Consider the following 26,944-nt stretch of genomic DNA (forward strand, 5'->3'; position numbering starts at 1 on the left):
ACCCGCCGGACTCCCCTGCAACACCTGATGGACCCTATTGCAGGACCCACCCCCGCCGCACATGCCGGGACTCACATGACAACTGCCGGACTTCACCCGACACCCGCCGGATCACTCGCGACATCCACTGGACACCCCCGCAGCACACACCAGGCCTCCTATAACACCTGCCGAACCCCTCTGCTGCACACGCCAGGCCTCCTGTGACATCTCCCGGACCCCCCCTGCAAGGTATTCTGAAAACCGAAATTATCCAAAATCCGAAATGCTCCTGGTCCCGAGCATTTTGGATATGGGAGACTCAACCTGTATTATTGCCTGCCCCAAATCACTACCATTAATATTGAGCCATGGGCAGTGCCCTTGAACATTGATGTAAAGATACAGGAATACCCCATAGTGTAATCCCTCACTGACAGTGTGAAGTACAATCTAGTGTAGCAAGATGAACCCAAATGAGACAAATGTCAAAAGGAGTACACAAGGCTGTTTGTTTTGTTGGCTCATATTGGGAATGTATTATGTAATGCCCTTTGACCACTTAACTGACGTGGTTGTGTGGGATGCGAATGCAGCCAGTTGTGCTTCAGCAGACAAGGTGCGACCGTAATTCCCCAATGTGTTTTTGAAAGGAAATTTGTTCTATACATGTGCAGAACGGATCTCCCCTGACTCTCCTGCGGACATGGCAATTTCTGACCAGTTTTGCTGAGAAAATAGGCAGTTAAGTGGTTAATAAAAAGTATAAACATGGGAAATGTCAAACCTTGCCATTTCGAGGAGTATTAGAGTGGAACTAGACCTAAATTCAGCTCTGTTGTAGAAAGAGTGGTACAATCTTCTCTTTAATGGCAGAACCAATCTACTTACCCAAAAGTTATTCAGTGTACGCTACCATAAATAAATAATTTGATCTATTAGCAGCATACAGTATTATGCTACAGAAGGCTTTAAAAAAATAATAATTGCAATTTGTTTTCTCCTAGTCTCAGGATACAGTGTATACAGCATCAGTGTCACCCACTCTGAGATAAATAATGGCAACAGCCAGTCAGCAACAACTGAGATTATATAATAGCTGGAAGTCTAAATGTGTCTTTCGCTCTCTGGGTTTTGACACATTTTCAAAGGCAACTCCTTAAGTTTTTGCTTGGCATATCCTGAAATGGTAGAAGGAGGAAAAAACTCTCTTTTTTGGGGGCACTCTATATTATGTTTATACTAAATAGATAGATCTGACGGAAGAAGCCAAAGCGAAACGCGCGTCTCAGATCCGGGATGTCCCATTGTGCACGAGCGGGGCATCTGTTAGCAGAGCACAAGCAGGCTTGACATGCAGCGGGTCACATTCGATCCACACCACTGTCATATCTAATCAGGTACTCTTTTTTTTCTCATTCTCTCCACGCACACTATATGACTATTGTACTTGGTGTGAGCGGGCAGCTCTGCAATACCTAAAGGCAGACAGAGTGCTGCTCACCCAGTAGAGTCAGCGTGTAACTGGAATTTACTTCCTTCCAACCACTGTATACGGAATTGGGCTTCTCACAATTCACCACAGCCCAGAGGCATGTGAGCGGCAGCAGCACCAGCCCCGATCATATACAAGGGTATTTGTATCTATAATAGAAACACAGTACTATTATATTCTATATGAGCACTCTCATTAAGACCCAGTCAGAGTAGGTTCCTGCTCTATTACTATACCAGGTTCTCTTTCTTACTGACTGGTCTTAACAGTAGATGCCCAATATACTTATTCCTACCCCTGGGTTATTTAAAGGTACGCTCACACATCCTCCGCTATTTCCATATATGATGACGTGCAGTAGCTGCCTTTTCTATAACTATTAGAAGGGAGTAGTCTATTTTTATTTCTTTACTAAATCACGCTATATTCTCTAACGGTACCTCTGATTACTATGGGACTTAGTAGGGAACACAGAACAGCATGTTCTTCCCAAATGAGGTCATATCAAAAGTGTTTTGATTGATAATGCATGTCTTCTTAGCATGATCATTAAGAGTATTTTGAAACTGCTTAAACCGATTATTGAGTAAAGAACTCATACCATTGATATAATTAGCACTGTATCTGCTGACATATTGATAGGTCATAGAACCATAATAATACCTAGGAATTATAAGGCTATTTTCTTACCTATATAGAGAACTCCTGATATTGACTGGTCACTATACCACTGAGTACTGAATTCAATTTGAAGATCATTATCTCACTCAGTTCTCTGATATAATTAGCACTGTATCTGCTGACATATTGATAGGTCATAGAACCATAATAATACCTAGGAATTATAAGGCTATTTCTTACCTATATAGAGAGCTCCTGATATTGACTGGTCACTATACCACTGAGTACTGAATTCAATTTGAAGATCATTATCTCACTCAGTTCTCTGTTTTTTCCTGGAATATTTCGTCTTGCTTCCTTAATTTTAATATTTGTCTGTGTATTTTGATGTTGTTTGTATATATTGACACTAAGTGTATATATGTGTCAGATGTTTAACCGTACACAATATTGTATGATTAATTTGATCTAAAACCTTTTAATGTATATCCAATAAAAGTTATGTATTTATCTTTTTAGTATAAACATAATATAAAGTGCCCCCAAAAAAGAGAGTTTTTTCCTCCTTCTATCTTTCTAACAGTACATATACTCTCATGGGGAGCACCTCCACACCAAAGATTGACAGCACCTATACAGAGGCATTATAAAAAGTAATGTGGATTATCTTGATATTTATGACGACAATTATTGCAATTCTTTCAATCCTGTGCTCAGATAAATTCCCTCATCCCCCTCCCCTTGGTTAATATCCTGAAATGGATAGTAAGAATGATTTACAAACTATTGTTATCATTTCTGCTGCCTCTCTGAATGACAAAAGTTTTGCAATACTGCAAACAATTGTAACCTGCAGGGGGAGATGCATCAAATCTTGGAGAGACACAAAGTGAAGAGACATTAAGTACCAACCAATCAGCTCCTGTCATTTTACAGGCTGTGTATGAAAAATTACAGTTTGGCGCTGATTGGTTGATACTTTATCTTCGTCCACTTTATCTCTCTCCAAGCTTTGATAAATCACCCCCACAGAGTTATGCAGAGGGCACTTCAACAGACCAGAAACATCCAGGTGCTAATTTAAGCGAATAATCAGCCTACTTACAAATTAGTAAAGACACTTTGATGCTGAAAGTCCATCACATCATGAAAGCTAGTGGCCTGTACACACATTTTATGGGGAACGTTTGCTTTATTTTGTGTCACATTTGTTTTCTCCGGCAGCTCCCATAGGTGTTAGTGTTCTGTAAAATAAAACCGAGTAGTCTGCATCTCCATCGGGTTTGCATACATTTCTGAATCAGGCCCATAGGGGCCGATTCAATTCAACGTGCTATTTATAGCACCGGGAGGGATCTCCTGGAGCTATTCAATTCAGCGTGCTGTTAGGGCGACTAAAGAATTTCTCCTCGTATCCTCCTGAAGGTGAGAGTAAAAATCCGACTAAAGTACCAGCTGCGAGACTGTTTTCCGGCTTAGCGTGGCGCCAACAGCCTCGCGGACGGCACTTCAATCGGAGAATGACCGATTGTCATAACACCCAGGTTAAGTCGCAAGAACTGGGATTCTCCGACTTAACTTGTAATAGTCGGACTAAACAGTGCGCTGAATTGAATATCTGCAGGACCAACTTCCCGGATATATTCACAGCACGCTGAATTGAAATCGGCCCCCAATGTGATCTGTGTAGTGCTTCTCCCGAACAGGTGTACTGTTTGGGCAGGTTGTCGGTAGTTTTTGCATCAAGCTTTGGTTCTAAAGCTGGCCTTTAGTAAGATTTCTATGTAAAAAAAATAAAAAAAAAAAATCGATGTTGGACCGATGTTCAAATATGTTCGACAGGAAATCGACTACAGAAACACAAAATCAACTTTTAGTAAAATGAACCCCTTAATGTCTGTTTAGATGCATTTTCAAATACCATAAATTTTTACAAATGTATCTGTGCCAAAACAGGAAGCGATCGTCTTTAAGCCAAATGTATGCGGGAATGCATATGTAAGTAAAGCTTTTAAACTGCATTTCATTGCATTTACAGCGTGCTCCCATTGGAATGATTGCAAGTTTCCAACTGCACTGAGGAACTGAAAAGGAACATTAAGCATTCTTAAAACAGCAGTGCATTACATCACAAATTAAAGGCACATGAAGCCACAAATACCCACAATCACTTCTAGAACAATCATTTTCATTGCCATGTGTGTTACATGTGCTATCTTGCATTATAAATGCATTTTATATGCAGAATTTTAATGTCGGTGGGTAAGTAGCCCTAGAGTAATCTCTATAAGAAAATACAAAATGTTTGTAAATTATTAAAATGATTTACAGTAGTGTTCCAAAACTAAATGAAACATTTTAAACAGACAAGAGTAGGTGGTGTCGTAATACTCATTTGGTTTTTAGGAGTAAGAGTCTTATTATAAAAGGTTATGGTGATAAAAGGTTATGATGAAATAAGGCACTAGCACAGAGCAAATTGTCCTACTATTAGGAGCTATATGATGTTATCCGATTGCTGCCAGGGGCTATTGCCCACCTCCATCATATAACACTCCTTACCAGTGGTACAGCCCTGAGAGCAGGTGACAGTCACTAGTTACACTGCTGCCAGCATTCAGTTTAGGACAAATACACAATGAGAATGGATGAGTTCATTACAGACCTAAGGCACAAACAGGCTTTTGTTAAATACAGTGTAGTTATCTCTCAGTATAGGACAATATACCCATTAAGGTCTGCCATCTAGCATAAAAATGACATTACCATGTAAAGGATGTCCATCATACAAACGTCTCACCCATTAATGCATATCCAAGAGGCAGGTTCTGGAAGGTTACCACATTGGAACATATATAGAGACATAGCTGTAACATAATCTGCACCAGTCTGTACAGTTAATACTGAAGTGGCATCTGCAAAGTGTTTTTCTGCACCTACAAACGTATTAATAAGAATTGGCTTTTTTTGGGGAGGTTTTTCCAAGTGCTTTATAGCTGTTGTCTTATTAGCTTGAAAAAATAAAACCATTACCAGAAACATGGTCAGGGCAGATAAAGTCCTGTATCGTGTACAGTATCTCCCACGCAGTGCTGGTGACCTCAGAATAGGTGACCCCCTTTACCCATTGTCTGCACCAACAGATGAGAATGCTGTGGAACTCTGATGAATGCCCCCTGTCACTGCTCCGACTTCATATCAAACGCTCCTCAGGAGGCACTTTCAGGACACTATCCATCTCTAGCCGTGCCCCTGCCACCTCCTGCTGGCTGGGACTGTACGTGCCTTCCGACTGTCTTCTCTTCCTCGCCGTCAGCACCATGAAAATGAGCACAATAATACACAGAAGCAAAAAACCACAAGATACGGGGACTGCAACTCCAAGCAGAGAAAAGGAGAAGGCCCAGGGCGAACTGCTTTTCTGCAAGAAAGGAACAGCATATTATGAAAGCTGCTCCACTGCAGAGGTACAGGAGGCATGCATTGGTCTGGTAGTGGTGGGTTGGCCTGCAAAAGCTTTACAGAAGAAAAAAAACTATGATACAAGAGAAAGGCTGGGCTGGGACCAAACCTAACCATATTATTGCCTGAGTACAATATATTCAGTCCAGGGACAATGGAAAAAGCCCATCACTAATTAGTTCTCAGACTGGAATATTGACTAACGTAAAGAAACTCAGTCATGCACAAAGCTCAGCATCGCAATATCCAAAAGCGGAATCGACCAACATGCCACAAAGATTAGGAAACAAATACTGCTTGAACACCACATACAAAAACAACATGCAAGGTTATACATAAAGTTTACACAACAAGCTCCAAGCTAGTAACACAAGTACCGTAAACTCGAAATAACAAGCTATCAGATCAACAGTAGTCTCATAACACAGTTTTGCTCAATTTCCACATCAGGCGTTTTTAATTAATTAAGTCTTGTAATAATAATGTGGAGTCACTGAGAACAGACAAGAAGACAAGGTTAATTGCATTAATAATTCAACGCTGGATTTTATATCCGTCCCAGAACAGCTACTGTAAGTTGTTAACAGCACCACGTGACTATTTGGCTGCCTAGAGGAGTCATGTTAGCATTGTGCGATGTACTGTAAGTGACTGCCCGTGGTTAATAAGAGATCCACAAGTTCGGTTGACAGACAGTGATACACATATCATGCAGACACACAATACACATGCAGATTCCTGACAAAAGCAACAGCAATGAGAGAACTCTGACCGGTGTGTGCCAAGGAAGAGGACCTCACACATGTCTGTATGTGCAGCAACCATAGGAGTTTAATATTGTGCTTTTGGACATGCAACTGTTCCAGAAATCATCACTTACATCACAGTGTGCCCCACTGAAGCTGGCGTTACAGATGCACTTGTAGTTGTTCACCAAGTCTTGGCAAGACCCCCCATTTTTACATGGGTTTGGATCGCAGTCATTGATATTAATTTCACACCTAAATAGTAAGAATAATGTCAGTATAACAGCTGAGTCTCCAGACAAGACAATTCTGTACTTTGTAAAACATACTCTGTATACAGCGAGGATGTGTAATACAATGGCAGAAGATTTTTATACGAACACATAGTAACATGAACTGTGTAAAAAAAAACAAAAAAAAAAAACCAATATGCGCAAATGCATAGCACGGTGCAAACTCACTCGTCACTGTGGACCATCAGTACAGTCTCCCTGTATTTGTATATACTGTGTATATATATATATATATATATATATACACACATATATACACAGTATATACAAATCTATATATATATATGTTTAGATATATATACATCTAAACAATTTGTTCAAACAACAGTTTTTGTCCATTTTCCGGCGTTTGGGAGCAAATTGCTGATTGTCATTTGCTTTCATTCCTTACCAGATTTTCATTTGGACAGATAATCTGTAGATGTGTGGCCATCTTAAGTGTTAATTTCACTGCATAACTTCCCTTGTAATACAAATATTTGACCTCTGCTTATTGTGTTGAATCCAGCATTAAATCTCCTTTCATTTGATATATGAATCATTGCACTGTGTGAAGTATAACAGTTTTTATAAGGATTCGAAGTTGAAAAACATTAAAATTTCAAAAAGTGTCCGCAATTTTGCCCACCACTGTGTGTGTATATATATATATATATATATATATATATATATTTATTATATATATATTTCTCTACATAGGTAGAATTGCACTCAGAGCTCGCAACCGGGTCGATGGTGGCCCAGAGCGCATGCGCGAGACCCGGATAGCGACGGGCAATCCGTTGCTCCGGGTCTCGCACCAAAGGGGGTGTGCTGTCGATGTTGAGTGACAGCACGCCCCCTTTGGTGGGCAGGCCGGGGGGGTGGCTGCCCAGATGGAGGCATTCCCATGGGAACGCCTACCGTTTGGGGGCGGCCCCACTGACATCACAAGTGTCAGTGGGAGACCTTTCGGCTCTGTTTAAGCCGAAAAGCTCTCTGGGGCTTGCGGCCACGAGACCCTACCACAAGGGTCTTGTCGCAAGCCCATCATCATGGCCGCTCGCTATAGCTGTGGGTGGTCACCCACAGCTATGCAAGCGGCCAGGAGGCCGTTCTTTAAAAAAAAAAAAAGACCGGCCCTGATTCAGAGCGAGCGCTCTGTCAGAGCGACCGGCTCTGAATCAGGGCCTTAGTGCAGAAGGCAGCACATTTAAAGAATAGGCCAATACCCAATGAGCGCAACCTATCCTAGTTTAAGACACATGAGAATCAAGTCAAAGGATTAGCAGCCACTCACTACACCAGGAACACCCAGCTAAATGTTCAAATAGTATAGCCATGTATTTCCCCACCAATTACAATGGCTGTATCTGATCTGTTGCACTAGATGGGTCCTGGGTGGGTTCACAGACTGATTCTGATTCAGAGGTGCAAGCAAATCCATACGCAGTGGATCTGTGAAAATATGCAAATGTGTCAGCCACTGGGACGCACCATCAATCCTCTGAGCAACCCCATTGCTGCTCAGAATGTCTGTCAGCCGCTGGAGCCTCTGCAACTGTGTACACAGGCGCAGTCTAACGGTGCCCATCCACTTATAGACATGAAATCGACTGCACGATTACGACATGGTCATTGTGCAGTCAGTTGTCAGTCTGTGATGAGCCTGCACTGAACGTTCAGTGTAGGCACATCAATCATCTGCAAACATGCTGAACACGACATTATCGTCAGGTTGTCCAGCATTTTTGCCCGATGATAGAGGTCTAAAACGACCAGCGGGAGCGCACATCGCTGGTCATTTTAGACATTTTTCTTAATGATTTGCAAACGATTTCTGAACATTATCGTTCAATTTAATCGTCTAGTGGATGGGCACCTTTTGGGTGAGGCATGTCCCCTAAACGGCCGTGGCATGTCTGAATTTTACTCACCTCCCCTTTACCTCCCACAAATGGTCACCGACTGTCAAATCACTCTGCATCCATCATCATAGTGACCGCTGTGGATAATCAATTTGGTGTGTTCGCAAAGCAACTGACACATGCGCAGTACAAAAAAAACTGCTCAATTCCACAAATATCGGCATTGCGTCCCCCCTATGGATCAGGCCTCTGTGTTTCACTCTGTCATAGAGACTGGGGACTTTCACATTGAGAATTCTACCAATCACCTATTTGGCTGAGCAGCGCCTCCGGTGGTGACATCATGTCCTCTAACTCACCACATTCTCACAGGCAGGAGCTGCAATGTGGTGTATACAGACAGACTATAGGAGAGCTACAGTTACTGCCCTTTGTGCTCCCAGCACAGGACCCAGTACAGTGAGTACTCTCTGGGGGAAGGGGAGGTACTGTAGACAGCTATAATAAATAGTCCCATATACCGCCACAAACTCTAAGAAGGCATATGAAACTATGGCCCTCATTCAGAGCCGTACGCTCTGAGCAGAGCGCACGCTCTGAATGAGGGCCGGCCTCCATTTTCATGGAGCGTCCTCCTGGACGCTCGTATAGCTGTGGGTCACCACCCACAGGCTATACGAGCGTGCATTGTGATGGTCGCGATGGTCGAGACCATCGCGACCATCGAATTTGCGAGCCGGAGCCTGCGGTTGAGGTTTTCAACCGCAAGCTCCGGAGTGATTTTGGCTCTATCAGAGCCAAAATCACTCCCACTGACATCACTAGTGATGTCAGTGGGCCGGCTTCTGACGGGAGGCGTTCCCGTGGGAACGCCCCCGTCAGGGAGGCAAGCCCACCAAAGGGGGCGTGCTGTCAATCAACATTGACAGCACGCCCCCTTTGATCGGACACAACGAGCGAAGGACTTTCCTTCGCTCGTCGCGTCTGGCGCATGCGCACGACGGAGCTCCCTCCGTCGTGCGCATGCTCAGTGCAGAACATCGACCCACTTGCGAGCGGACAGCCGCTCGCGAGTGGGTCTGAATCAGGCCCTATGTGGGCATATTGGCTATATACTGTCATGTAATGATATAAGGAAGGTTTGGGGCTATATAGGGCATATTGGTATCTGGTTATATAAGCAGGGGCACTGAGATGTGGTTACCAAATATCCAGGCTTTTCTGGTGGCATGGGAGTGCATAGAAGGTGTAACCATTCTGCCAGCTTCTACAAAGACCACCTCATGCCCTCCTAGTACTGGGGCACTGTATGTCAATCTATATGGATGCATACTTTCTATGTGTGAACATGGGAAACTATATAACGGTATATTGTGATAACATGCTGATGTAAAATGCAGGCCGTAATGCAGGTTATTTTGTTATGTACAGTACGTCACACATCATTTTTGTCCTGACAATCTGCTCAATTAAGTGTTTTGCTCTAATTTAATACATTAAAGTCTACTTTTACCTCTTGCTCCTATACCTGACAGTCTCACTGTATACAAAGAAATCAGGTTGGCATGTCTACAAATACACCCACTAATATCCATTGCTATGGTATGAATATAATATCTCTTATAAGTGCTAATGAGTCAGTTTATTTATATGCTAACATACTAGCCTGCCCCCATTTTATGCGTCATTAATGAACCTATAACTGTATTCTGGACTATACAGAGTACAATGTTATGACTGTTAATTGAGAAGCTGCCATTGTGCAGTGTACCTAATAACTCGTACACCCTGGGACTATCACACGTACACCCTGGGACTATCACTCATATACATGGGGTTTCCCACCATGAGACAATTTTAATTTACTAATATAAATGACCTTTGTGCATATTGTTACTAACTGCGCTGATTTATCTCTCCCGTATGTATGTATTGTTTGCCAAGGCCCTAAAACAAAGTCTACTTCATTGTTCTTGGATAAACTATACATCACAGCTCTGCACTTTTCATTAGATGCAATGGGATCCACACAGCAGTTTTATTTGGGTGTAAAAAATGAAATAAAAGCGCAATGCCTGTGGGAAAAGAATAATGATTAAAACAATGTTTAATACTCTTTTGGATTATTTGACGTCTGTGCAAATGTATGGGTTCCAGTTTAATGCCATGCAGTAGCGGTATACTGGTAGAGTCAGTTCAGATCAGAATTCTCTAACTGTCTCTCCCTATTGCTGCCTACCTTGGCAGCTCCCGCTTCTGTCCGGCTGGTTCCCTGTAGCATGCTCGCCTTCTTCGTCCGTGTAAATGGCGCGATGCTGTGGCGGTGCAGTGCTATGATGTCCCTTAAAGTCCGGTGTGCGCTATACCCGGAGTAACGTCATAGCACTGCACCGCCACAGCATCGCAATATACTGCTACTGCATGGCATTATACTGGAACCCATACATTTGCACGGACGTCAAATCATCCAAAAGAGTTCTAAACATTGTTTTAATCATTATTCTTTTCCCACAGGTATTGCGTTTTTATTTAATTCTTTACATATAATCATACAAGCGCTCTCTATTTCCATATATTGTCACAATTTTATTAAGAGCTGTTAAACAGTAACATCCATAAGCGCAGATATTATTGTTTTTCCATTATTTGAAAGGTGATCATAAACTTACCTGTCTTATCTAAATGTGCTGGTGATAGACTATGGGCCTGTACAAACCAATAAGTGAAAGTCATCTCAGGGTACATTTACAGACAAGTGACTGCACCAAGCTCAAGCTGCCAGCTTGTAGAAGACTATTTACTGGTCATTGCAGTGCAGAAGGTTCATATTAGTGTGAAGGAGACTAGCGCCCTTTAGTGGGCAGAGGACTACGGTAGTGATGGACACATCAATAGCCTATTTCATGTTTCTTACCTTTTGCCTTTGAAGCCTGGTCGGCAGGAGCAGTTTGCTCCGAATCCTCTACCGATGCATTTTCCCCCATTTAGACATGTTACATTTTTAGCACACTGCTCAGGAGGGAAACGCCGTCTGAAAAGAGACACAACAGATTTTGGAATAATGTGTATATATATTTTTCCTTTTGCAACTCCCCAGAGTAGTCCAGCTATGCTCTACAGCTCAGTGGTGCTCTAAGGGCTCCTCCCCTGTCAACTGGAAGGGAAGGGGTGGGGCCTCGACAACACAACTGACTGTTTGAGACAGACATGCACTTTCAGTGCACAAGAAACCTGTGGCTCAGCAAAAAAGTGTGCCCCATGTAAGTAAAGCTCTGCATCTTATTTGAAGGTGAAAGTGATCCAGTGGAGTTTTTTTTTTTTTTTAAAGCCAGGAATTCTTGTCTGTAACTCTGACATATACATTTACTAGTTTATTTTATTCAAGGTAATGGAGCATACACACGGTCAGATGTGTCAGATAAACGAATGAAGGATTGAACAATTTGACCAACGATTTGAACGATTTTACAAACTATTTGAACGATTTTGCAAACTGTTTGAACTACGAACGATTTTTGAATGCATTAAAATGACTGAAAGCGTCCAAAACTGACTGCAAATACATCAGATGTCAGATATCGTTACCTGACCATCGGGAACGTGCATCGTTATTCGTTCAGACATGTCAGATATGTCAAATTTTCCTTCAGATATGAACGATTTTTTAAATAGTTATCGTTCAGATCTGAAGAAAAATCTGACCGTGTGTATGCACCATAACTTGTGTTTTGGGATTATGGTTCCTTTAGGTACCATTTTCTTGAAGGTAATACAATGACACTTACTCGCAGTGAGAACCAGTAAAGAGGGCTGGGCAGATGCACGTGTAGCTATCCACGCCATCTACACAGGAACCCCCATTCACACACCGATGATGTTGACAATCGTCCACATTGGTTTCACAGTTACTGCCAGTGTATCCAGGGAAACAAGTGCACCGATAGTCTGTGACCAGGTCTGTATACAAGCCATGGACACAGAGGTTGACTTCACAAAGCAGTCCCTTCCATCCTGCTACACATACACAGCTAAAGGAATTAAATAAATCCTGACATCGGCCATCATGCAGACAGGGGGCCTCGCCACACACATCTCTTCCTCTACAGCCCACTTCCAGTGGACCCGACTGTTTTCTAATGAAAGACTGAGGAAATAACTGGTCAGCAAAAGGGAGATGTAAGCCTCCGATGGAAACCTGTCCAAGGCAACCAGTGTAATTCCCAGCCAGTGTAATTGGGGTGTCTTCTGCCAGGAAGTTCAAACTACCAGCATTGCCCTGTAGAGTCATATTCAGCCCATTGTCCAAATTTATTGTCCATTGAGACGGCACTTCCATAGGGTCTTTCATAAATAGCACAACTCTGTGCCATAAGGCGTCAGAAACCATTATCTTTCTATCAAACTGGACACTTTCCACACTGTTTCCGCTCTGTATAGCGATGAGCAGATGACCCCCTTTAATGGTGATGGAAATATAGTCCAGATCTTTGAAGGCTTGGAGCAAAACAGCATCTTTATCTCTGGTTCTGAAGTCCATAGAGATAGATGTTAGTTGCACGTCGGATGAAATGTTGGGAGTGAATATCACCGAGCTTTGCTCGTTGAAAGTCGCATTGACCAGACCTGCCAATATGACAAAAATAATAACATCAGATGATCTTAGCGGGGAACTGCGAAAATTATGAAGACTATACCAATATACTTAGCAATTTTAAACACTTTATGGTAGGTATATCTGCAGTACGTATGTAAAATTTAAAATAAAAACTTCATAAAGGTTACAATTTATGTGCAATATTAGTTCTTTCCTCTGAAGACATTATATTTCTAGATATTGTAGAAAATGACCTAATGAAAGGTGATGTGTAATATAAAATAACAACATCTAAAGTGAAATCTCCATACATGTATACCCTCCAGGAATGTCATGGCAGGTGGACTCTGGTGGACAAGGTCTCTGGCGGCACCACACTGGCTCCTCACACGTTGGTCCAGTGAAGTTGGCTGTGCAGTTGCAGGTGAAGTCATTCCAGGTCACGGTGCAGGTGCCATCGTTTTTGCACGGGTCAGACTAGGAATAGAGAGTTTGTAAATCTGCTGAAATGTGCTCAGCCTAATTTCTAACCATTGTGACCAGACTGTATTTCAGTTTCGACAAATGCTGGCCAAACTGCAAACTTATGTACCCTAGTAAATTTACCATTGTAACCCCCCCCCCCCCCCCCCGGCTTTTATTTTTTAATAGAGTAATAATAATTTTTTTTAATGGACAGTAAGTATGCTAATAGGAAAAAATTATTTTCCAGGATCATTACTTTTACCTAATGTATTGGCCACATCTCTTGTATATAAGGATACCAAGTTTTCTATATATTATGCAAGGTATCATTCTTGGCTTTATAAGAAAAAAAAATCCAAATAAAATATATATTTTTTATTTTTTCCTGTCTTTTAGTTCAATCATTAATGTTTTTAAACCGTGTAAAAGTGTTACCCCAGGCAGGGCTTCTCTCTGGAACCCTGTACGGCACAAATAGAGGAGCAATAGTATATTTATGATAACAGGGTGGTTGGAAAACTCTGTTTTACAGGATATACTGATCCATTAAAATGTTTTATCATCGCCAATAAACCAAACCTGAACTGTTGCATAGTGCCTTACGTTTATTCAGTACGACCCAAAGCCAATAATCCCACTGTTTTTGCAAGTCCTCTTTGTTCCCCTTTTGTCCCTCTTTGTTACTCTCCTACTTCATTTGTCAGATACGACTCATCAAACCTAAACGGTTTAATGCAGCAGGTTTCTAATTAAGATTTTTTTTTTTGTGTTACATTTACTGGCAGCCATCCTTTTCTGGGGAGTAACTTTAATTTCATTTAGTGGTTACCATACTGTACTCACACGATAACATTCATAATTGTTAATTAGAGGACTACACTTACTTTAATCCTTTCACTCCTCATGCGTTTTACAAAAAAAACATAGCACACCAGTCATTGGGAATATTTTCACTAATATTCTCATACTATAGTTGTGTGGGCATGCAAATTTCCTTTTTTAGTGTATGGAGTATACAATTTCTTCAGTAATACATAAGGGCTAGTGGTATACAATAAAAACTACAAAAATGTCACATTATACATTCCTGCATACTTACATGACATGTATCATCAGATACACATTCCTTTGTTATATTACTGATAGAACCAAAGAAAGAGGCAATTCCTTTATAATCTGGTGGGAAAAACTCAAAGCGATAACCATTGATTCTCAAATCTTGAAGACATCCCTTAAAATATCCCCCCCACTGATCAATATTTCCTCCCAGGGGCATTCCTCCAACAAGTACGGTGTCATCCGCTGAAATTGATACTGGTGGAAGTTGTCCCAGTTCTTTCTCAAACTTGATACCATTGACTATCGCTTGCCCCTCCTTGAATGATATATTGATCGGATGCTTCTGGCCATTGCTGATATTTTCTTTGAAAGACAGAGTCTTGCCAGAAAGTGTTGTAACGTGAATCTGTCCAGATTTCAGATAAATCACCAAGTAATCCTCAGTACCATTACTGATCTGTAGCAGGAGGCCATCTGGTTTTAGAGTCCTGATAAAGGCAGAAACATTAAACGTGTCTCCAATGTGCTGGGGGATTGTAAAGTTGGCAAAACTGGGAATATGTTCCCTGAAGAACGTACCAGATGCGTACTCTATGCAAACAAAGGGAGAAGGAAACATAAATCAACAAGGGAGAGTGAACAGTTGGTATAAATAGAATACAATTAAATTTTTTTATGTAGTTAGGAGATCATTTATAAAAAGATGAGATACAGTGAGGGGCAGAGTTAGGGCAAATAAGGAGCTTGTCGGCAGTGAATAATGTATAGCAAGGGAATGGTCTAAACTTGTTCTGTAGAGACAGGTTACAGAACCACCAAACATTTTAAAGGGCATAAGAAATCCTGGCAAGCCTGTCTTTGCAGTGGACTGTGTACATTGTACCCTAATGAACCTTCTGGGAAGCTGGTTCACTTACCACTCAGACCTGGGAAAGTGAGAGGCAATATCTCGGCTCTGCTATTCAATGTTTTCATACCTCTTTTGCTGGGTACACACTAGGTGATATATTGTTCGTACAGCCGACGAACTAAATATCATTTACTGCATCTGCTAGTGTGCACACACAATACTAATAAATGATAATATCTGCGCTGGTTATCTATGTAGAAATTGTATGATATCCAAAATATATTATAGATCCATATTATGAGGTCACACATATATAATATCCAAAATTACTAAATAGTAAAATACACAGTGTTATCCGTAATCTAAAGCTTATAGAATAAACAGTATGAAAGGGAAGAAGGGTAGAAAAAAAAACATACATAAATGATACATATATATGAACAGTACAATTTAAAGACTTAGAAGGCCTTTTAATGTTAAAAAATTGTAGCAAATTGAAAGCTAAAAAAGAAATCAATCCAAGATGTTGCAATACGTAGCAGTCAATTCTAATTAAAAAACCTTTCTGCTTAAAAGTATCAATGTGATCCCCACAATGAAGGATTCACTGTAGAAATATAGCAGTCAGCACATAAAGTGATTGGGTCTCATTCAGACCCGGTCGTAAGCGCCGATGCGCTCACAACCGTGTCGATGGTCCCCACAGAGCATGCGCACGATGGAGCCGGCTCCGTCGTGCGCATGTGCGAGACCCGGCTAGCGTGGGCGCTCCGTCACTAGGGGTCTCGTAGCAGACGGGGCGAGCTGTCGATGTTGAGTGACAGCTCGCCCCGTTTACTGGGCGGGCCGGGGGCGTGCCCGGCCAAACGGAGGCGTTCCAGTCGGAACGCTTGCCGTTTGGGGGCGGCCCCATTGACATCATTGATGATGTCAGTGGGGAACTTCCTGCTCAAACAGAGCAGGAAGTTCCCTGGGGCTTATGAGTGCCCAGACCAAACCTTAGGGTCTGGTCGTAAGCCCCGATGGTCGCGATGGTGAAGACCACAGCGACCATCACCCTGATCGCAAGCTAAGCTGTGGGTGGTAACCCACAGCTTCGCTTGCGACCTGGAGGTAGTACTTCAAAACAAGAAGTGTCCGCCCTCATTCAGAGTGAGCGATCGCTTCTTGCTATCGACTCTGAATGAGGGCCATAGAGTGTAGCCCGGGTAATCATGAAACATGCAGTGTATGCCAAAAAATGGATTATGCAAGCAGGACTTAATTGAATCGTTGTTTACTAGGGATCTTCCCAACAGTCAGTACCAAGGACTTGGATATCCAAAATGAGTATGTGAGCATGCATATATATAGTCCCTCTTACGGTATAACGTGTTTCGTCACAACCCACACGACTTTTTGAAACGCGTTAAGGATCCAACATCAATTCATCTTATCATGGCAGGAACTAAGCGGCATTAACTCTCCCATTGTGCTTTCACCCGGCCGGGGACTATCAACCATCCATCTATTGCAGATTCCGAGGACACTCAGACGGAGGGTCCAGACATTTCAAGACCGCAGTAACGTCAGTTGGCACACAGCTAACTCAGGTGGTGCACACTTGCCTTATTTTCATTAGAAGCAGGCACATTTACTAAGCGGTTTATACCGTAAGAGGGACTTTATATATGCATGCTGGCATACTCATATTGGATATCCAAGTCCTTGGTACTGACTGTTGGGAATTTCCCTACTAAACAACGATTAAGTCCTGCTTGCATAATCCATTTTTTGGCATACACTGCATGTTTTCAGGATTACCCGGGCTACACTCTATGACTTTATGTGCTGACTGCTATATTTCTTTTTTTTTTTTTAATATAAACTCTTTTTATTGAGCAAATCACAAAGAAAACAGTACATTCCAATATTCAAAAGTAAGGTACAGCACATAACATACTTTTATAATGGGAACTGTACTATTTCAGAATTATAATATAATAGAAGATTTTCTCATTATAAGAAAAGAAGGATTATAGAAGCAAGAGAAAAATCTTGCAGCAACGGTGTGGCAATCCGTTTAAAAATAGAGAAAAAATAAAGAGAAAAAAGGAAAAGAAAGACTTTAGGAAAGACAAAGGAGAATAAGAGGAGAAGAGGGTGGGTGGACTGCATATAGGATCACTCTCTTTCAAACTAAACATAACAGAGAAAAAATATAAAAGGAAAAATTAATTGTTAAATGGAGAGGAAACATTTTGGTATGTCAGCCAAGGGGACCATATTTTATCAAAGGTTTTGGATGTATTACGTAATAAAGCTGTCATGTATTCCACCTTGTATATATACCAGATACGTGATAATATTGCCTGCATCGGAGAGGGATGAGGGTTTTTCCAATCCGCTGCAATTTGGCAGGTCATAGCAGACACTATATGTCGGAATAACCTATTCTGAAACCGGGACAGAGAAGGCAGATTCAAGGGAAGTAGAAAATGCCGAGGATCAGAGGGAATGGAAATATCGAAGAGGTGCGAGAGGAGATCAAGAACCTCCCGCCATATACTAGTTAGTTTGGGACAAGTCCACCAGATATGCAAAAAATTGCCCTCTCCACCGCAACCCCTCCAACATCTATCCGAAGCATCGGGAAACATTACTTGTAGCCGCGATGGTACATAATACCATCGGAATAGCAATTTATAAATATTTTCCTTAATTTTGACGCAAATAGAACTGGTGGCAGCATTGTCCCATATCTCCGTCCAATCCTCAGCATCTATAGAGTGTCCCAAATCTCTTTCCCACGCTAACTCATGAGGATCCCGATTGGAGCTTACTTCTTCCCCTAGTAAGGAATAAATAGTAGAAATAAGACCCCTAGTGGAGGGTCGTCTCCAACATAAAGACTCAAAAGAAGTCAAAGATCTGCTAATCAGAATCAAGCTAATTTTGGAATGGAAATGTCTAATTTGTAGGAACCGGAAAAAATCTTTGGACGGAATTGCCATTCTATCCCGGATTTCAGAAAATTGTGGGAAATTAGTATCTATAGTGATATCATTTACATAATAGATATTACTCGATGACCAGGCAGTAAAAGATGATTTATGAAGTAGTGGTATCAAAGGGGACGGGGCTGGAGCTAACTTAAAACATCTATTGGCTAAATCCCAAATTGCTAAAGAACGGGAAATTACAGGATGAGAAGAAACTGTCCGGGGACGATGAATCTTAGGTATCCACAAGAGGGAGGATACAGTAGCCAGTCCCAGCTCCTCGGCCTCGATAGCCACCCAGACCTTCCCCGCAGCGAAGTTACACCACTGAGCACAATGAGAGAGCTGCGCAGCATAATAATATTTTTTTAAATCAGGAATACCCAAACCCCCACCCCTGGAGGGCCGCTGAAGCAACTTTAGTCTAATCCGCGGACGTTTCCGGTACCATATGAAATATGAGGTTTGGTACTGAAGGAATTTGAACACGTATGGAGGACTGTAGATCAGAAGGGTCTGAAATAGATACAAGAGCCGAGGGAGAACGCTCATCTTAACTGAATGTATTCTACCTATCCAAGAAATAAAATAATTGGACCAGTCATACAAATCAGACTTAATACAATCTAGAAGGCGGGGAAAATTTGCCTGAAACAGCTGATGATGATGATGAGTTAAGAAAACACCAAGATATTTAATCTTTTTTTTATGCCAGGTACAAGGGAGCATGGCCTCTAGTGTTTGCTTTAGGGTAGCAGGGATATAGAAATCAAGAACTTCAGTCTTGGTAACATTAATTTTATAACCCGAGTGCTGGGAATATGAATTTATTTCCTCTAAAAGTGAATTTAGGGATTGAGCTGGGTCAGTGAGAGAGACTAAAATATCGTCGGCATATAATGCGATTTTATATTCCGAGGGGCCAGTGGATACTCCCGAGATAGCTCTATTACAACGGATCTTTGCCGCCAGGGGTTCCATAATAAGAGCAAATATTAAGGGAGAGAGGGGACAACCCTGCCGAGTACCGTTAGTTATCCCAAAACTAGAGGAGTAGACACCATTAACCGAAACTCGTGCTGTGGGGGAACGGTAAAGTGCCACAATGCCATCTAAAAATTTGGCTGAAAATCCCATTTTGTCTATGACAGCGAATATGAATGGCCAGGAAATGCGGTCGAAGGCCTTCTCCGCCTCTAGAGCTAAAATCAGAGAAGGAAGTTTCCTTTTATGAATAGAATGTATCAGATCAATGGCCCGTCTGGTGTTGTCAGATGCCCGACGTCCAGGTATAAACCCAACCTGATCCGGATGTATCAAATAAGAAAGCAAAGGAGCTAACCGAGTCGCTAAGATTTTAGCATAAATTTTCAGTTCGACGTTTAATAATGAAATCGGTCTATAGTTAATACAATGAGTAGGATCACGATCAGGTTTAGGGATCACTACAATGTCGGCCCGAGTTGTATCAGGAGCAAAGGAAGCGCCCTCCAAAAGATCATTAAATAGAGATGTAAGATGTGGGGCAAGTTCCTTTGTAAACAGTTTATAATATTGGGCTGTAAACCCATCAGGGCCAGGGGCGGCAGAGGAACGCATTGATCTAATAGCAGCTATTGTCTCTTCATCTGAAATACGGTCATTGAGAGTAGATAATTGGGATTCTGAGAGCCTGGGTAGGGAAGTAGAGGACAAATATGAGCGCACCCCCTCGGCTCCAGCAGAAGTGGGATAAGAAGAATCTGATAAATTATAAAGGGAACTATAAAAGGTCCGAAATTCCTCAGCCATAACCTCAGGATCATAGGTTAGAGAACCAGAAGACGGAGAGTGTAATTTGTCTATCGCACCTAATGCTTGTCTGCGACGCAGTTTATTAGCTAATAAGGAATCAATTTTGTCAGATTTATCATAAAAGCGTTGACGAAGTTTTTGCAAGATAAGCGCAGCGCGACGAGACAGAAGGGCATTAAGCTGACCTCGTAGTTTCTCAATTTGGGTTAGCACGGAGGCGCTAGGGGATGTTTTATGTTGAATCAATAGTACTGAAATTTGTGACTCAAGGGAATGAATTTCTTGTGCAGCCGCTTTCCTAACCGCTGAGGTTTTAGAAATGAGAAAACCCCATATAGTAGCCTTATGGGCTTCCCAGAGGATACCAGAGGTAATATCAAGAGAGGTCAGTGGGGCCAGCTTCAGACGGTAGGCGATCCCTTGAGAACGCCTCCGTCTGGCAGGCACGCCCACCAAAGGGGGCGTGCTGTCAGTCACCATCGACAGCACGCCCCCTTTGATGAGACACTCCGACAGTCCTTCGCTCGTCAGGTCTCGCGCATGCGCACGACGGAGCTCCCTCCATCGTGCGCATGCGCAGTGGGGACCATCGACCCACTTGCGAGCGGACAGCCGCACGCGAGTGGGTTTGAATGATGGCCTTAGTTCCCTGGACAGTAGATTAGACAAAGTAATATTGTAGCAGAGGTTAACATATAAAAGGTAAAATTTGCCATATTAAAATGCTCAACAACCGCCAATTGGTTGAAGACTATGATGTGATTCTGTGCTGGTGATTGCAGAGGTGGGGAATTATGATGATTTAAAATTGAGAATCTGATATGAGGGGAAAGCACTGCTTAACAGCCACTAGCAAACCAACTACGTACCTTGCAAGCAAGTTGGACCTATGTACGGTCTGATGCACTCGCACCTATAGCTGGTCCACTGGTCGATGCAGGGCGCTTCATGGTGACATGGGTTGGGAAAGCACCAATCTTTTTTATGGCATCCAAGCGTCATATCAAATGATCGCCCGCTTTCAATATTCTGTGGCAACAGGATCTCGAAGTCTATTGTGAGATCTTCCAAACATCCAGTAAAATTCTGCTTGCTCAGTGTGTTGTTCAGCAGAGAGTCTTGAGCAATTCCACCTACGTGTACTGACGTGAGTGACTCTGGGAACAGGGAATCATACCAAGCACCGAAGGGTTGACTTCTGGAGAAAGAACCCTTGACATGACCGACTTGATGGAGAGTCACTTTCAGAGTCAAATTCAAATATACCTCTGCTTTGTACCATTGACCATCGTCCACTCTATGTTCATCAATTACCAAGTAAGAAGAGATATTGCTGCTGAATACAACATGCAGCAATCCATTGTAAAGCTCAAGTAGTAGGAAGTTCTCTTCATTGCCACGGTACAAGATAACCATATTCGGCAAAGTTGTTCTAAACCGTACAGATATATGGACAACGTCTTCTTCAGCACTGGTGTTGCCTGTGTTATTTACAACTAGCTCATACAGAATGTATCCACTTGTGAAAGAAAATGTGGTGGGTATGGAACAGTTCTCCCCATAAAATCCCGGTTGACACCTGCAAGTATAACCGTGCGTCTCTCCCTCATATGTTGGGATGCAGATGGTGTCATTCTGGCAGCTGTGTTTCAAACACCCCTCGAGAGATACAGAGCAGTTTTTACCTCCCCAAGTAGTTCCACCTAGCATAGGGGATGGACACCTACAGGTATAGTCGGCAACGCCATCTTCACAGCTGGCCCCATTATGACATGGACCGCTTTCACAGTCGTCAATGTTCACGGCACAAAGCACACCTGCGTAAAATGTAAACAAAAATAGCATTAATTTAAAATTTCCCAAATATCGGAAGCACAAAAATTCACAACGAAAAACACCCTCCCCAGTTACGATCATGTTAATGGTAAATCGGTAAAACTATGGGCCTGATTCCGAGATATAAGCTAATGCAATTGCAACTGCGATCTCTCACGGTTTGCAATAGCAAAAAAAATATTCTAATGTCTTACACAGCATAGGGACGCACCACTGCTGCCTTCTCATATCCGTCCGACAATGTGAAACCTGTAAACATTGGTAGCCTCAATGTAGACCGGGCAGCTACGCAGCTTCTGAGTGAAGTCTCACCTGCCTCAAACACTGCGTCTCTCCTGACACGCTCAGAGCTCTCATGCTGCAAAGGAGATGGCAACGGCTACAGTAATTTATGCACACCTATGAAACAGAGTTTAAACGGTCCCCACAAGCCTGCGTTTGCCTAACCACCCACCGTTACCTCCCCCAAATGCGGACTACCTATCACTCACTTTGTTTTTAGGTTTCTATCCAATCCATATAAAAAATATGGAATAATTTATTTTGAAACATCTGCAAGGACGGAGAAGTTAAAATCCAATTCTGCAAATTAACTTTTCGGACAGCAGCACTAATTGCTAAAAGCAGCTTTTACATCCCCTTGCACTCCTTCGTGTAATGGGCACCTTATCGAATATAGACCATTCCGCTGTGAATGGGATAGAATTTACTAAATTGTCCAAGGAGAATTTCCTGACCGAAAGACAAAATTGATGTAGTAATGGGCTGGACCAGAAACAATGAAGGAAGTTCACTTGTGGGGTCCGACATCATGTTAAGACGTCATTCCCGCTAAGTATTGCCCATGAGGTGTAAAGAGACCTATGAAAGACATTTAAAAACCATTTCTAAATAACTATATTTCATTCATTCCCCTCCCCCCCATTAATTTCCTTAAATACATTGTGTTGTGGACACCCACATAGTCTCTCTCTGGCTGATAAAAAAAATAATTCTGCAAATACGGTTAAAAGATTATATTAACATTATTCAGGTACATACCATTAGATGAATAAAATCTGAACACATTTTCATTACTTTCAATTGACCACTTAATCACTGATCTAAATAGCTGGTAAAATGAATACAATATTTTACGGACGCTTTAAGATCTGAGTGATAATCATGATATGTATGTTTTTCTTTGGTCACTTAAAGTTACATTAAAGCTGCATACACACAACGATTTTGTTACCAACGATTTTACGAACGATTTTCTGTCAGATTATCTGTCAGATTTTTTTAAGTAATATTAATAGGGAATGGGGGATAGAGGGAAAAAACAATTGCACAGGAAAGAACCCACATAGGTTGAGGATATAGGAATTCTAATATATAATATAGAGGTGCTCCCTCAGAGTATATTAAGGCAAGTGAAAACAAAGAAAAAAGAAACTCCTTTCATGGGGCACTCTCCAATTATATATGAAGATATGATATAAGATAAAATATAAATCTTTATTAATTATCATTAAAATAATGCTGCCAAAGGGCCTGCAATCATGAACAATAAGTGCAAGACAGACTGACAAACAAACAAAAATATGTGATCACAAGTGATCCTGTATGTGCTAGCTGCACCCCTAGGATCAGTATCAATACAGGGAGAATATTGAATATATTCTCAGCAACAGGTCCAATTGGACCGTATAAAAACTATAATGAGTAAATAACAATAAGACAATCAGCAGTCCTGATCATAGACCTAATGTTATGCTCTTGAATATCAAATATGGGTAACAGTAGTATATGCACATATAGGTGTGGCGAAAATAAGTGAAAAAAATAATATATAGGTATCAAAAAGGTAACAAATGACAGATATTAAAAAGCTGAATACCACGAATATAATATATAATTACAATCACAATGATTAATTAGTTGGAGGCGTCCCTCTACCTGGGAGAATGTAAAGTAAATTGAGCCTAGATAGAGTGTTAAATCAAAAGTAAGTGCACTTATAAGTCCCATGTCATACAAGTATCAGACATGAGATGAGTGTCACTGACATATGGCATAAAAGAAACAGTGCAGCTTGCCTCTGCTGTTAGTGTCCAATATAACCAGGATCCCTGATACCAATTAGGCAGCGCAGGGTATCTGCTTAAGGACAACCTAATGAGAGAACAAGGAAAAAGATAAAAGGTAAGATACTTGTCTGTCCCTGTAGACTCCCAGGTAGGATCGTGGTGCGGAGGTTCCAAGTGCGCACTAGGTCCCCCCCAGCTGTGTGGCCGACGCGCGTTTCGCCGGAGGCTCTCAAGGTAGCTGTCATAGCAGTGTGTGCGGGCTCGATTTACATAGTGCCCGCTGTTCAATGATTGGTCGGCGTCATATGCTAATTACACCAGCCTTTAGTATGACATAACTATAGGAAGTGTACGGAGTAACAGCTGAGGAATCTTTCAATGATCAGCTGAATGAGAACTTAGTGATCATGTCAGTATCTAGGCATTAACTCAAAAAGAAGAAAGAATGCATTGGAAGACAGATGCAATTTAGAATATGTATGTGTCTGAAAGACTGAATTCATTTACACCCAAAATGAGTATACGTGTATAAGGCATTTGATTAGCTATATCGCCGTATCAAAATAGACAGTGTTTAAAACGATCAATACACCTATGTCTGTGCATAAGTCAGATACATTACTTAATCAGTGTAAAGTATGATACCATTAAGATAAGTAAACAGCTAACCAGATCAGAAAATAAGGACCATATAAAGAAATAGATTAGTACAAAAAGACAGCAGTAAAACATATAATAGAATTTATAATTGATAACCTTATTAAAATAATAATAATAACGATGCTACTGGCAGTGATGACCAATCCATTACATGTGAAGTGAAAACATATCAAATACCTATATGTATGTTGGAAAATAACCCAACAAGCACACAGGGTTCAGATAAAATACCTATATGTATGTTGGAAAATAACCCAACACGCACACAGGGTTCAGATAAATATAATGTAAGAAACGTGAAATTAATGTGAAGAAATATAAATATATAGTACATATCATAAAGAGCGTATAAATTAAATAATAAAGAAATATATTACGTAATAAAAATTAGCGTTCCCGCTAGGTGGTTTTAGCGGGGCAAAAAGCGCCCTGCCCTCACAGCCTGTGGGTGCTGTCCTCACCCGCAGGACGCAGTGTTCCGCGGGTGGAGAAACGTGCGGTGACCCACCTATCAAGGCAATGAGGAGGTGGGCTTGACCATTCATGTCATCAAACAGGTGGTGCAACAGACTTATTTGTGCTTGTAAAGTTATGTATTACTAGCTGTTGCCCGCGGCTTCATCCACGATGAAATCGCTTCTGCCAACATTTTTCTTATTTGAGGCGTTATAGTTGTATTGCTTTGCATAGGGGCTCTGCCGCGCGAGCAGCAGCGCTATACAGTCTGGTGGCAGAAGCGCCTTCACCCAACACTAACACCAGTGTTATGGTTTGCCCTGTGCACAGACTGCTACGCTGGTATGTAGCCTATCCTATACAAATGAACGCTGGCCAAAATCAACTCTCCCTCCAATCCCTTACCGGCCATGTGCATGGCACCCAGAGACTTAACTAGGGTAGTGCGACCAGTGCCATGGCACAGGGCCCTGCAGGGCAGGGGGTGCTGTTTGGGCCTGTCGATTTTTCTGTTTATTATCATTATCACTTGTAGCTTCTTCTTTTATCCCCAGCATCTCCTGGCCTCCCCCATCTCTTCCCTGACCCTTCCCGCATGAGGCCATGGCCCTTTTTCAGGCGCACTCTCTTATATCCCTATTTAAAAAAAATGGTGGTGGGGGGGCACCAATGCTCTCTCTGGCACAAGGCACCAAAAAGTCTAGTTACGGCTCTGATGGCATCACTCCTATCTCATGCATTGATGATGGCAATACATTTTGATTTTGTTATTGCTCAACTGTAACTTGACGGATCGAGATGAAACAAAGTGCAGGTTATTTCTAGGACTTTCCGCTACACACTGATGCGGTTTACATGAAAATTGGTTCAGTAGTTTTTGCAGCAACTTGGAACAAACCGATAGACAGAACGTCTAGTAGATTTATTACTTTACAAAAAATATAAACACTTAAAGATTATTTTGGCAAAACTATTTCTGTGTCATTTTCTTCTAAAAATACCGCTCTTTAAAAAAAAAAAAAAAAAAAAACAACAAAATTTATAGAACATACAAGAGAATGATCTGAAGCTTAGTGATGAAAACTATAAATAAAACACCCAACATACAAAGTCTTAGGGTAACACAGCCTGTGTACAGTAACTTTAAAGTTATACAGCCTGATTAGCAACGGTTAGGAAGACATCTGAAAGGTGTTCTGATAAATATAAGCTAATAATATATTCTGCTTTCTATCCCTATTACGGATGTCATTCAATCTGGCCCACAGCTAATAGCCCTGGACTCAGTCTGCCTTGTGCAGATTACCCTAATAATCCGATAAACATGACATGTGGCAGATGAATCAGGGTTTAAACTGATCTGTGGGCCAAAAAGACAATAGACGTGTTCTACGCCAGTGAGTAACAGAAAAATGCTGGTTATGTCGGCAGTATGGGAACATCATGACAGCATGCAAAGGGAGGGAGTGACTGGCTACAGAACATGACGGTACACACTTTCTCTGATCTTGGCTGGCAGTACAGAAACTCTATACAAACAAAGAATTAATCCAACTTTAATGAAACTTTGAGTTAGCTGGAACAGAATAATAACAGGGGGCACAGAGGTAATCAGAAGCAGGTATAAAACAAAAGCTCTGAGACGCACTTGTGGTCCTCATTATGTTCCACAAATGATATTGTTCATTTAGGAGTCATCTAGAGACCCCAAGGTATATCATTCAGCCTGTCCTGCTA

The 26,944-nt window shown here is 41.7% G+C and overlaps 1 protein-coding gene across 1 annotated transcript in view; it reads right to left on the reverse strand.

The window, feature by feature from the left end:
* Positions 1 to 4,764: 4,764 nt before the first annotated feature.
* LOC148542714 (protein crumbs homolog 2-like) overlaps positions 4,765 to 26,944 on the reverse strand; it is a 151,915-nt gene continuing 129,735 nt past the window's right edge. The window contains exons 7-13 of the mRNA XM_088466878.1: positions 21,056 to 22,003; positions 14,602 to 15,152; positions 13,349 to 13,514; positions 12,229 to 13,066; positions 11,358 to 11,474; positions 6,438 to 6,558; positions 4,765 to 5,516 (exon numbers count right to left, since the gene is read on the reverse strand). Of these exons, the coding sequence (XP_088323004.1) occupies positions 5,289 to 5,516; positions 6,438 to 6,558; positions 11,358 to 11,474; positions 12,229 to 13,066; positions 13,349 to 13,514; positions 14,602 to 15,152; positions 21,056 to 22,003 (2,969 nt within the window). The 3' untranslated portion in view covers positions 4,765 to 5,288. The remainder of the gene's footprint in view (positions 5,517 to 6,437; positions 6,559 to 11,357; positions 11,475 to 12,228; positions 13,067 to 13,348; positions 13,515 to 14,601; positions 15,153 to 21,055; positions 22,004 to 26,944) is intronic.

This window comes from Taudactylus pleione, unplaced genomic scaffold (assembly GCF_031769625.1).
Source record: "Taudactylus pleione unplaced genomic scaffold, aTauple2 ptg000009l, whole genome shotgun sequence".
In the NCBI taxonomy this organism is placed as follows: domain Eukaryota; kingdom Metazoa; phylum Chordata; class Amphibia; order Anura; family Myobatrachidae; genus Taudactylus; species Taudactylus pleione.